This window comes from Chanodichthys erythropterus, chromosome 16 (genome assembly GCF_024489055.1).
Source record: "Chanodichthys erythropterus isolate Z2021 chromosome 16, ASM2448905v1, whole genome shotgun sequence".
Taxonomy (NCBI): domain Eukaryota; kingdom Metazoa; phylum Chordata; class Actinopteri; order Cypriniformes; family Xenocyprididae; genus Chanodichthys; species Chanodichthys erythropterus.
The window spans coordinates 19,744,017-19,756,549 of record NC_090236.1 but is presented as its reverse complement, the minus strand read 5'-3'; the positions used below and the strand labels follow the sequence as shown (position 1 = coordinate 19,756,549).

At 36.0% G+C, this 12,533-nt stretch overlaps 1 protein-coding gene across 1 annotated transcript in view; it reads right to left on the bottom strand.

The window, feature by feature from the left end:
- Positions 1 to 12,291, bottom strand: part of LOC137002714 (structural maintenance of chromosomes protein 6-like) — a 36,811-nt gene extending 24,520 nt beyond the window's left edge. The window contains exons 1-10 of the mRNA XM_067362547.1: positions 12,231 to 12,291; positions 10,751 to 10,891; positions 10,474 to 10,591; positions 8,452 to 8,557; positions 8,229 to 8,365; positions 2,238 to 2,299; positions 2,064 to 2,144; positions 1,741 to 1,842; positions 1,452 to 1,571; positions 17 to 115 (exon numbers count right to left, since the gene is read on the bottom strand). Coding sequence (XP_067218648.1) covers positions 17 to 115; positions 1,452 to 1,571; positions 1,741 to 1,842; positions 2,064 to 2,144; positions 2,238 to 2,299; positions 8,229 to 8,365; positions 8,452 to 8,557; positions 10,474 to 10,591; positions 10,751 to 10,882 — 957 coding nt within the window. The 5' untranslated portion in view covers positions 10,883 to 10,891; positions 12,231 to 12,291. The remainder of the gene's footprint in view (positions 1 to 16; positions 116 to 1,451; positions 1,572 to 1,740; positions 1,843 to 2,063; positions 2,145 to 2,237; positions 2,300 to 8,228; positions 8,366 to 8,451; positions 8,558 to 10,473; positions 10,592 to 10,750; positions 10,892 to 12,230) is intronic.
- Positions 12,292 to 12,533: the final 242 nt, after the last annotated feature.

The following is a 12,533-nucleotide window of genomic DNA, read 5'->3' as shown; positions in this document are numbered from 1 at the left end:
ATATTCATTCAATCACCTCCCACTCTTCCACCTTCTGGTCATATTTGACGGTGCTTTTCTCTTCAGCTGTGATTCGCTCTCTCATGGGCTTCACTCCCTGCTCCACCTCTGCCACCTGATGTACACAGACATACATTTCAATATTAGGTGACAATGACAGCAAAATCAACTCACAATCTTCAGTCACATAAGAAATTTAAAAAGGACCTATTATGCTTTGATATTTTCAGCTTTCTTTAGTGTGTAATGTTGCCGTTTAAGCATGAAGAAGGTCTGCAAACATAGCACACAAAGCACAAAGTCACTTCAAAGGGATTTATTATTTTTATCAGTGCCCTGAAAACACCTCGATTGTAGTCTTGAGTTTTCTTCCAGGAACAAACATATCCCTCATTTAAATAATTCCCACCTAAGGCATATGCAAATTTAAGGTGGGTGAGGCCCGGTTGAATTGCGTTAGTAGTGTGTTAAATCTTGCGATTATGATAAGGGGCGTAACATTTATGAAAAATGCTCTAAGTGGTTGACCAACACACTGGTCCAGCCGACCAATCAGAGCACATTGCGCTTTATTGAAGGAGGGGCTTCATAGAGAGAGGAACTAAACAGAGCATTACTGACAGACTGTAAAGAGAGGTGCTGCAATATTATTAAAAAACCTATTCTAGTAGACCCCAAAAACAAAAATCAAGACTCTGGAAAAGGGCATAATAGGTCCTCTTTAAAGCATGAGTATCCTCTAGGAGTGAGAACCATAAAAAACATATGATTCTGGATCTTTAACAAGTGGTGAGTGAGTTGACAGATTCAAACAGATGAACCCACGAATGGAACTTTTTCACAGATTGTGATGATGCGTTTTAACGGTCATCAGCATTGTAAATATTGCATTTATTTTTTATTTTTTAATATATGTACATTTATAACTCTATACTTAGTATTGTATTACCTTTTATCAAATTACAAAAAACTAGTTAACATTGCTGTGAGGGTGGGTTTCTAATACAACGGCTATGGGAGAGACAATGAAGTTCTCTCTTCTGACTGCCATATCAAGCTCTCTCAATTTTTTAATCATCTTTTTGAAAGTTGTGAAAACACTTGAGTTTTTCATTTGCTACTGGGAACATAAAAATATATTTAATGTATTCTTTCATTCACCCCCATAGACTTTTACCCAACTATGACAACTTCTGCTTCTGAGAAACCAGGAAATGCGAAAAGGGTCTATTAGAGTCTTTCTGACTGATTCATTAAAATTAACAATTTTTTGTAGATGTGTGAAACTTCATAGAAATGTGATGTTATAAGTACAAAAACTACTTTACACCATAACAAAATTACAAAGCCATTTCAAATATAATACGATTAATAAATTGATGAATGCGTTTTGGAATTTTGATTTGATTCATGCATTCAGAGCTCATGTTGTGCTGGCGGTGATTCCTGACCAGAGCCCAGGCCATCTGATTCTTCAGCACATCCAACTTCTGCTGCATTTCATCGAGTGAAGCCAGGTTTTTATAGCGTTCTTCTTTCTCGTGGTACTTTCTCTTTAGTTCTTGTAGAGTCTGCGCAAGAGGAAAGGGTGTGTCAGAAATAAGACTGAAAAAAAACAACAACTATGAGGTCGTCTTAAAAATAACTAGTTTAGCAATCCAAATCACACATTGTTTCCAAAGCTGCTCCACCTAAGATATAGAACAGCAAATATGTAAGCATGATTGTTTTAGCACTCGCCTCCCTGTGTTTCTCCACTGTATTCTGGGTCATGGTCTTGGTCTTCATGATGTAGCTGTAATCTTCCTTCATCTGATCAAGCTGAGTAGCTTTCATAAAAAACTACAAAAAAAGAGCAAAGCAAATTACAAGTTTGCCTTAGGCTTAAGAAAAACAAATACACACACACACACACACACACACACACACACACACACACACACACACACACACACACACACACACACACACACACACACACACACACACACACACACACACACACACACACACACACACACACACACACACACACACACACACACACAAATATTAAGACTCACTTTGTATTTGTCCCCCTCTCCTTTGGAATGGAGAAAGTGTTTACTCATTTCCTGGGTAAGGATAGAGACCGGATTGTCCACCTGAGGATGGAAGAACCAAACAGATGCATCAAATCAGATTCCTTAAATAGTTTTGTGACCAAGCTTTTTGAAAAATGTGAAGATTAGCAATACCTGGATGTTAAAGTGATCCAAAATAGAGATCAGTTCTTCCTTTTTGGATGACACTAGGTGACCTAATTATAAAGGGAGGCAAATCATGAATCAAATTTAACTTCTGTGCCAATTCAGCTGTCATGTGGTAGAAGCTAAGCAAATTAGGCAGATGCAAACATGGACAGGTTACGTGAATGCCCTTGTACTCAAAACCTATGAACAAAACAGCAAGGTAAAAAAAAGAAAAAAAAAGAAATACAAATACAACAAATACAGGTTGACTATAAACATGGTCCGTACCAACCACAGTGTGTTTTCTGCAGTGAATCATTGAGCATGAAATCACTGAATTTGGTATGATTGGCAATTTCGAAGCTGCATTGGTACTTCATATTTAATCTAAAGCAAAACCAGTGGAGCAGCACAGATGCCACATATGTTGTGCATATGTGCACATCTGACTCGACTGGCTGTCGATTACACATCAGGAAAGAATTAAATCCTGGCTTTAATTACGAGCGCCTCAGCAAATCTTCACTTTTCTTTGTCACGATAGCACATACCTGAAAAGTTCAGGGCTCCATTATTTGGAAAATAATAAAAATAAAATTGCGATTTTTATGAAACAAACAAACAAACAAACAAAAAATTTAAAACAAAAACAAAAATTGAAAAAAGCTTCAGGTTTGCTATGCTTGTTTGTAAGGCTGCAAAATCTGATGAAAAAGTTTGTAATTATACATCAACATGACTCTAAATCAATGATAATACATTTTATATTTTTAGTAGCAAATAAAAATATGTAATATTTTACAATAAAAATGAGCATTAAAGAAAAAAGTATATAATTAGGATATTTTTACGTAACAGTACAAATGTAAAATCACAATAAGAATATTTATGACTGTCTAAATATCTTTATTTCAAATGTTAAACCATCAAGCTTTTATTTGGGTGGAAAACCAGGAGCAACAAAAAAAGCTTTTTTTTTTATGACAACAGCTGGTTTATGCTGTAACTGTTCCTCATTATAAGTATGGGAAGATGATTGGCGCATGTTGCAGTCCCAAATGCATGATATAAGTGGCCCAATCTCAGAACAATGCAGAGATGAGCTCATGTGGAGCAGCATTTACTGTAACATGCTGAAAAAACAGACTCACGAAAATCACACTAAGCCATAATGGCAATTTTGGTTTTATTTTGATTTCAGCACTACTTATCAGTGCTTAATACTTCTAAGCTATTCTGGGTCTTTTTGACCCCAAAATGACATTTGCTGAAATGAAGTTCCCTTTATCCAAATGGCATGAGACTTTGTAACGCTGCCAGCACTTTCTAGATCTACACAAAAATCAATAAAATAAAAATAAAATAAATAAATAAATTCAAATGATATCTGGTTTTATGTTTGTGTGAGGAAAAAAGTCACTCAGGCTGTTCTTACATATTGGATAAAATTTGTCCTCAAAATCAGAAAAGACACAGAACACACAGACAGAAATGAAGTGGCAAAAATTTAAAACATCCACAATGCAAAATGATCATGCTCACACACACACAAACAAACACACAGAGGAATAAATTAGTGAGTCAACAAAAATTGCTCTGTTATAATTTGTCAAATAAAATCAGCCAAAATGCACAGTCATCACAAAAATAAAGTGGTGACACCATGACACATCCAAGATGGAGAACAATGCACACACACCCACAGAGAGAGAGAAAGAGATAGAGAGATGAGAGGATGAAACAAAAACATTTAGCACAAGCTTCAGTACAAACTTCAGTAGATATGAATCCAACCGTAAAAACTTATGAAAAGATGTCAATTAGACAAATAGCATTTCAAATAGCAATATGTGGAGCTCTATAGCCATCTACTGGTTAAAGTGGTAATTTTTAGGGGCCAAGCCCCTTTTGTAATTGTTAGTTTACTTTATTATTAATCCTCCCTAATGCCGATTCCAATCACGAGTCATTTGTCATTTTCTTTGAATGTACCTGTCCGCCATATTGAAGTAAATAAAAAACAGTTTATTCGCTACTCCTCCTACAAATTTTGTCCAAAATCAGCTCAGATGATCTTAGCTGCACAAAAATGACTGAACAGATTTTTGATATTTCGCTATCATTCCTGAGAAATATCTTTCCAAAGCTAACTCTGCCTGTGTTTGTGTCCTTATGTTAGTTAGCTTAGCATGCTAAATGGTTATTTTGTAAAAGTTTATTCTGTTACAGATACTGAATCTTTCTGAGAATGAAATAAACTGAAATTATTTAATATAACATGCATTGCATTTTTATAAAATTCTTCAGTTTGAGTTCATTCTCACTTGAACTACTGAACTTCGACAGGTGTGTGAATGTGTCTGTCCAGTGGTGCAATGTGATGATTGATAGGCATCTAATCCAGATATTGTGGGTTCGAGTTCCGTGTAAGACAACCTTTTTAAAGTTGTGTCAATTGAATTCCTTTATAATCCCAATAAGCATTGTTCTTGTCTACCTCTAGGATTAGAAGTCTGTGTTTGTTCATTCTGTGTTCATTCACATCTGAACTTCTGGTCATTTTGAGTTGATTCTCACTTGAACTACTGAACTATGGCATCTGTGTGAACTAGAGATGCACCGATACTAAATTTCTCTGCTGATACCGATAGCCTATAATTCACATTATCGATCCCGATAGATTTTTTTTTTTCAAGAAAAAACCAACTCCTAAATAATGTTGCAAACTATACAGAGAACCCTCTCATTTGGTACGTTACAATATAAGAGGTTACAGTTAACAACAGAGGTATTATATTCAGCTGCTGTTTATTTTCAGATATAATAATTACACTCAAAAACTGAAATGTATAAAACTTAGTATCACATAAGGTAGTTTTCATAAACACTTGTTGTCTTCATGGCAAATTTACACAAACATATATTTAACAGTAAATAAGCTCCTCTCTAGTGTTTTTTTATGTATCGATAAGTAAGGAACTGTGAACAACATTCCTGAGGTAAATGTGATATGATGTGAGACATTGTCCACAAGCTGTTTCATTGATGTCTTTTTACGTGGTTGAAACACAAAGTGATTACATGAGACATGATACATTCCGGTAAATTGTACTGTATCTTTCAACATACCTTTGATGTTCATGTATATTTGTTTTCGAGATATAACTTGTATTGAAGAAGAAGAAAAGACTTGCGCTCCACGCTGCTGAAATGAGGCGTTACAGCGATCTGACACGTCACATTTAAGAGTGCCAAAACGCCATTTATTGTTTGAATTTCATGATCAAATGGACAGAATTTGAAAACTGAAACATTTATGCTTATCAGAAGTAATAAATAATATTGGATGGGAGGCGCTACAAATAATATTTGATGTAGAAAAAAAAGCAGACCTGCCAACCCTGGCTTGAACTACGGGTGATTCATAGGGTCAAAAAGAGCCTGCTTTAACATCACCATTTTTAAACTGTTAATGCGTTCAAATTCAACAAGAGTGATTTTCTTTGTATAGTATGTATGACTTGCAATCTGAACATGTCTTTCTGCACCCTTTTGATTGACAGGATATAATTGGCACTGATCATCGGCAGTGTTTAAACAATCGGCCGATGGCCAAAAGTGACAATGATAGCTTTTATCGGCCGATATTGATTGTTGGCTGATACATCGGTGCATCTCTAGTGTGAACACATGTCTGCCCAGTGGTGCAACAAGATGAGTGACAGGCACCTGATCAAGAGATTGTAGTTTCATGTCCCGAATGCTTCGCATTGTGGGTTTGAAACTCAGTGATACATGTCCAGACTGCAAGAGTCACTGAATGAGTTACTGTGGCAGGAAATGTTGCAGAAGTTGCATCTGTTCCTGGCATTTTGTATAAGAATGAGCTCATTTGAAGCTATCAAATACAACATGCAGTGCATTTGTGCACAAATTAATTGTTTTTCTTCTTCCCGAATGGCAGTTCTATGAACCATAAGGAAATTATTACATTTGGCACACTTGTAGTGATGGTAATTAAAAGTAATTTGACCAACTTTGAAGCATCTAGGACCAACTCTATATTGCCACCACCAGTTCAAAGATTCACTTTTGTAAAGATTATAACTTTTGAAACCTTTTAGAAAAATGAAACTTAGTACAACCAATCTCTCTCTTATACTGATAACTTTCAACATCTTACATTATGACTCCACTAAGTACAGTAGTGGCCATTTTGAAAAGTACAGTATTCCATTTTCTCGCTACTCCTCCTTCAAATTTTGTCCAATTCTGACCAAACATTTTTTTTATTAATCTTTGTTCAGAAGTTATGTTGCGAACTGTGCTGTTCTGCTTGATGTGCTGCTCTGCTTGCTGTACTGATATTAGTGCTGGGCGGTATGACCAAAAATTTATATCACGGTATTTTTCAAATTTATATCGGTTTCACGGTATATGACGGTATTTTTTCCCCCTATGCATGACTGGCCGTTAACCACATTTTCTACTGATTGCGAGAGGAAATAATGCAGTAGATTGACTCGAATGCCCTGTTTTACTGTCATGAGTGAATATTGTAGAAAAATTCCACGCTAGAGTTAATACAGGTTTACAAAGCCCCACAAAATGATGCTGTGGGGAGACAACAACCAATAAAACACAGACCTGCAACACACTTATTACAGACACATGAATATTAAAATATGACCATGGAGACAGAAAATAAAAGAGTTGAGGGAACCTTAAGCATTTTAAAAATCTAACGCTATATAACAACAAACTGCCAAAACGAGGGAGAAACGCGGAAGAACATTTAAACTGTCTAAGGATATTTTCAGTACATTTAAGAGCACTAAAGTCTCTGAACAAATGACATACGTAAGTTTAACACAGAAAGAATAAAGCAGTTAAATTTTTGCCCAGTCTATTTATTAACTTACATCGTCTTCTGTGTAGCAGAATAACCCATCGTGTCATCACGGTCGTGATCAGACGTAGGCCTACAGTTCAGTGTCCTTTGCATAACGTTACATTTCATTTGAAGACGACGTGATGAAATATGTGCGCATACACGCTGCTGGCTCTTGTTTAGAGCACTAGAGTATATGAAATAGGTCCATAAAAAACTTAAACACGCTCGCTCTGGTCTATATATCCATGTGGAGAAAGTTTATCTCATCACGGCGCTGCGCGCAGAAACCGCTCTCTCGCGTGCCGCATGTAACTTAGTTTGAATTCTCCGCTGTAATCAAGGGCTGAATCCGAAATCGCCCCCTATAACCTCAAATAGGGCATTATTTGATCCGAAACCATAGTGGACATTATTGAGTGCACTCATTCAATCTCACATTGTACCGCAATAACGAGTGTACAGCCGATGAACACACAACGGCTTTCCGAATTCACTCACTCGTTTTCATTCACTCTTTCAAGTGAACAATACAAGTGGATAACGTAAGAAATTGTGAATGAGGCTTTAGGGGGTGATTTCGGACTTACCATAGGCTGTGATGCGATCTCAGCTGTGCTCTCACTACAATGCTACAGTGAACCGGGACCCCCCTCAAACAGTGACGGGCTGCGCCACGTTCCGAACGTTGGTTAAGCGACACATACCATAACAAAATCATATCATAACAAAAATAAATACCGGCATTCGGTATGAACCGGTATACCGACCAGCACTAACTGATATGCTTGATGTGCTGCTCTGCCAAAATTTGATCAGATGATCATTGGACTGAGCCACACAGAAACGACTGAACAGATTTTTTATTATTAATCTGTGCTGCTCTGCTTGCGGCGCCTTCGGGGCATGGCCCCGCATTGCTGCTTGCAGCTATATTTTTTACTTGTATCTATTTTCCAACAGATGGCAAAAATCTGAACATTAAACCATGGCAAATTGCCCATGTTATCTCCATGAATGAAAGTTAGAAATGTCTGTCTTTTTTACATAAATGGTTGTTATTTTGGTGAAAAAATAAAAATAAAAAAATAAATAAATAAGTATACCTGTTTTATTTCTTAATTTATAAGTCCGCAGTCCCTCACTGGAGATACGAAGATCTACAATGATGGATTGGCCAAAAACTTCTGGTTTATACGCATCACGACCCCTGTTCTTCAGAGTGATAGACACGTCTGCAGAGCTTGACATTAAAGACACAAAACCAGCATTAGAGACTATTTACAGACTGTGATTACATGCATAAAAAACAGGATAGGTGTGCTGTACCTCTCTCCTTCCTTAACAAATCCTTTGAGCGAGGAGCCTCTGTTGGTGGTGTGAGCCTTACCACCCAGGGCCACAATCAGAGCCGTCAACACTGCACTTTTCCCACCTAACACACAAATACACAAGAAGCCTCAAAAGCTTGCCAGAATTAAATGACAATGTAAAACAAGCTTTTTACAAAGCTCATAATAGGTTGTTTTATTATTATTCGCACTGATAGGTCTATTTATAAATCTATGGTTATGTAGATGTCTTCACATTTGGTGAAACTGTAGTAAACCATCTAATGATTTTAAATTTCCTTTTTTACCAGACATTAAAAATATGTATTTGTTTATTTTAAAAAAGCTGTCATTTGATTAAGGTTTAAACTCGAGACCTCTAATAATTAACGCAAGAAACATTCCTAAGAGCCACATTTCACACTTAAAGAGCTTCTGTTCCTCAACCAGGGGTCTGGTAGCCCCCTAGTGGTCTGGACTGTAGTATCCCTATTTTACACAAAATTAAAATTCTGTTATCATTTACTCAGTTGTTCTAAACCTGTATGAGTTTCTTTGTTCTGTGGAACTTAAAAGAAGATATTTTAAAGAATGTCAATACCAAACAGTTTCTGGTCCACATTGACATAGTATTTTTTATATATACTATGGAAATCAATAGGAACCATCAACTGTTTGGTTACAGACATTCTTCAAAATCTCTTCTTTTGTGTTCAACAGAAGAAAGAAACTCATATCGGTTTAGAGTGAGGATGAGTAAATGATGACAGAATTTTAATTTTTGGGTGAATTATATAGAGGCTATAACTATAACTATAGAGGCTACATGTTCATTTTCAACATCAGATGAGTTCAATAAGTGAAGAACTTGTCAGACTGATTCAAACCAGTTTTTTAGCAGTTCATTTGAAGAACCGACTCATAAGGTAGGCATGTAGTATATTTTTTAATGCCATAAGTAGCAAGAGCTTTGTTGTACATTTTCTACCAGTTACATTGATGTTGTATAAATACAACAACATAACCAGAAAAATACAATAAATTAAAATGACACAAGATGTTTTAAATTTATTTTACATATAACAATAAAATCGAAACATTTTCTAGAAGCATTTTTTCTTATTTTATATTTAAAGCAGAGCAGTCCAATAAAATACATTTAACAAAAGGGGGTTTGGATTTTTGCCTTTCAGCAAAAACACAAGTATCAACATAGATTTGCATGTGAACCTGTTTACGCAACAGAAAGACATGTATTTTCTTCACATCACAATCGGTTACTAAAACTACACAAATCAGGGAAATTGCCACGGCTTGTTTTTTCCCCCCCATACTGTTACAGTTACAACCAACAGAAAAAGAAAAAAATAATCTATTATCATGTCAAATAAAGGGTTAGTTCACTCAAAAATGTAAATTCTGTAATTTTTACTCACCCTCATGTCACTCCAAACCCACAAAACTTTTGTTTATCTTTGCAACACAAATGAAGATCTTTTAAAGAGATCTGACAGATTTCTGTCCCTCCACTAAATGTCTATTTATACAAAACTCAGATGCTTTAAAGCGCTCATTCTCGTGCGTCACTCCATCATGTTTGCGCTTTTGCAAGAACCAGTGGAGTTTGTTCTCACACGTCAAGCAAATACGGTTGAACTTCTGTTTACCATATTTGATGTGCTCTATGCATGTTTGATGATCAATGTTTATACGTGTATAAAAGTCTAATATATATATATATATATATATATATGTGTGTCTCTTCAGAAGACTTGAATTAAACCGCATATGGATTTTTTTAAAGATCTCCTTATGAACATTTGGAAGCATCTGAGTTTTGAGTGAACAGACTTTCAATGGAGAGACAGAAATTTCTCAGGTTTCTCAGGATTTATGGGTTTGGAACAACATGAGGGTGAGTAATTGATGACAGAATTAAAATTTTTGGGTGAACTATCCCTTTAATGGCATTACAAAAAAAAAAAGAAAAAAAAGAAAAAAGGAACGAAGAAGAACTTACTTCCATTGTTTCCCACAACAAAGTTGACATTTGGACCAAACTCAAAGGGACCAAGCAACGAATGACACATGAAGTTCTTTAGAGAGATACTCTCTATGATGCCCACCTCACCTGTGACCTGAAAATAAACATAGAAAAAGTCTATGCCAGTGTGCATACTTATGATCAGATACAGCCATTATTAGCACACATTCTCTTATTAGGACAATAAAGTACACATAGAAGAAAAAAAATAATCAGTTAAGACACTTCTTGTACTCTGCTGCAAATGTCTTACACTCTGTGATGAGTTTTTGCCATCTCCTGAACTGAAGAAGCCCGATTCCTCTTCCTCCTCGGGTTCAGGTTGAGATAATCGGCTTCTCTTATCAGGAGTGAGTCCTGAATTACTGCTCTTCCTCTTCGACATGCTCTTCCTCTACAAACATCAAGCATTCATCATTGGCAATAAACACTCAGTCATATACTAACTTTATTGTCATTACACTTCCATATCATGAGTCAGAGCTTTGGGGAAAAAAAGACTTTCAGTTAGGCATGTTTCCATCCAAAGTTGCGAGATTATGTGCAAAATAGGAATATTTCATAAAACATTTGCGAATAAAACACTTTCTATGTGTTCAAGAGAACAAAATCATCACTTCCTGGGAAATCAGGGCAAAATATCTGTAATAAAAATGAACGTTACTGTAATTAGGGAAGCCACTGTGGATCTTCTACATCATAAATGACTTGCCTCTTAGAGCGCGCAGACGAAACGCACTAAACATTGTCATGCGCATCTTACATCCGACATTTTTTATGCAACATCCCAAAATTCATATGAAAATAGGTGTATGGAAACATGGCTAATGGAGGGATCAAAATATCTCAGATTCAATTAAAAATATCTATGGAACAGCATGAGGTTAAACTGACTACACAATTTTCATTTTTGGGTGAACTAACCCTTTAAGAATCTTTGACCAACAGCCAGAACTTGTAGGATGGATGTAATTTTTATAAGAACGAACAGGTTAACTGTAGTTTTGATTACATCATGGCAGATTTACAGGTAAAACAGCTTATGTGTAGTGTAGTTTAATGCAGTTAGTAAAGTAGGACGACAAATAAGGAAAGCTGAAAAAGAATAACACGTGATGTGGCATGTTTTGGCATTAGTCTAGTTTTGAGCATTCCTTTCCATACAGAACTGGCAAAACTGATCAAGGTCTCATAAAAACCAAGACAGTGAAACCACTATAAAAGGAAATGTGACATAACCACAGAAAACCATTATCCGCTTTCATACACCATGACTCATGTAAAAAAATGGTTTAATTACGAATACTGTGATCAGACAATACATATAAAACATTTATTTAAAATCACAGACACTTTGAGTTCAAAATGAAATGTAATATTAAATCCAATTAAATCAAATCAAATCAAACCAAACCAAACCATGAAAACGAAACAAATTGTGACACTGGTAGAGGCGAGTTCGGAAACTTTAATACGCCAAACTTACAATGTGCAATGAGACTGGCAATTGAATTTCTTTCGTTTTATACATAACTGTGTCACGTTGAAATGTACTTTTTGCTAAAATGTTAGCGGGCAAGGAAAAGACTTTAAAAGTTGAAACCATTAGTTCCTCATAAGCACCGCAGACATGACCACTAGACGAGCAGAAGCTATGTGTGTGAGTACGGCGTTGCTGTTGTTTTTTTAAACATAAGTAAATAAGTCAAGTGTGTAAAACAGACGCAACATACCAGCAAACCCTCCTGCTACTCCTCGTCCTCGCGCGCTTTGAAGGCTCTGAGACAGCGATGGCGTCACACTGCTTCCGGTTTGTATCCACCAATCAGATAACAGCCAAGCGACCGGCGGTTGACCATGTGGTCTGAACCCATATTTATTTAAAACAACATCATAACCTATTAACTAAAACGAGTAGAAGTGTCATGGAAATTCAACCCTAAAAATCAACAAATCATTAGATTTATTGTCAAAAAATCATTAGACTTTCTTCTTCTAAAAAAAAAAAAAAAAAAAAACAAAACAATAACAAAAGA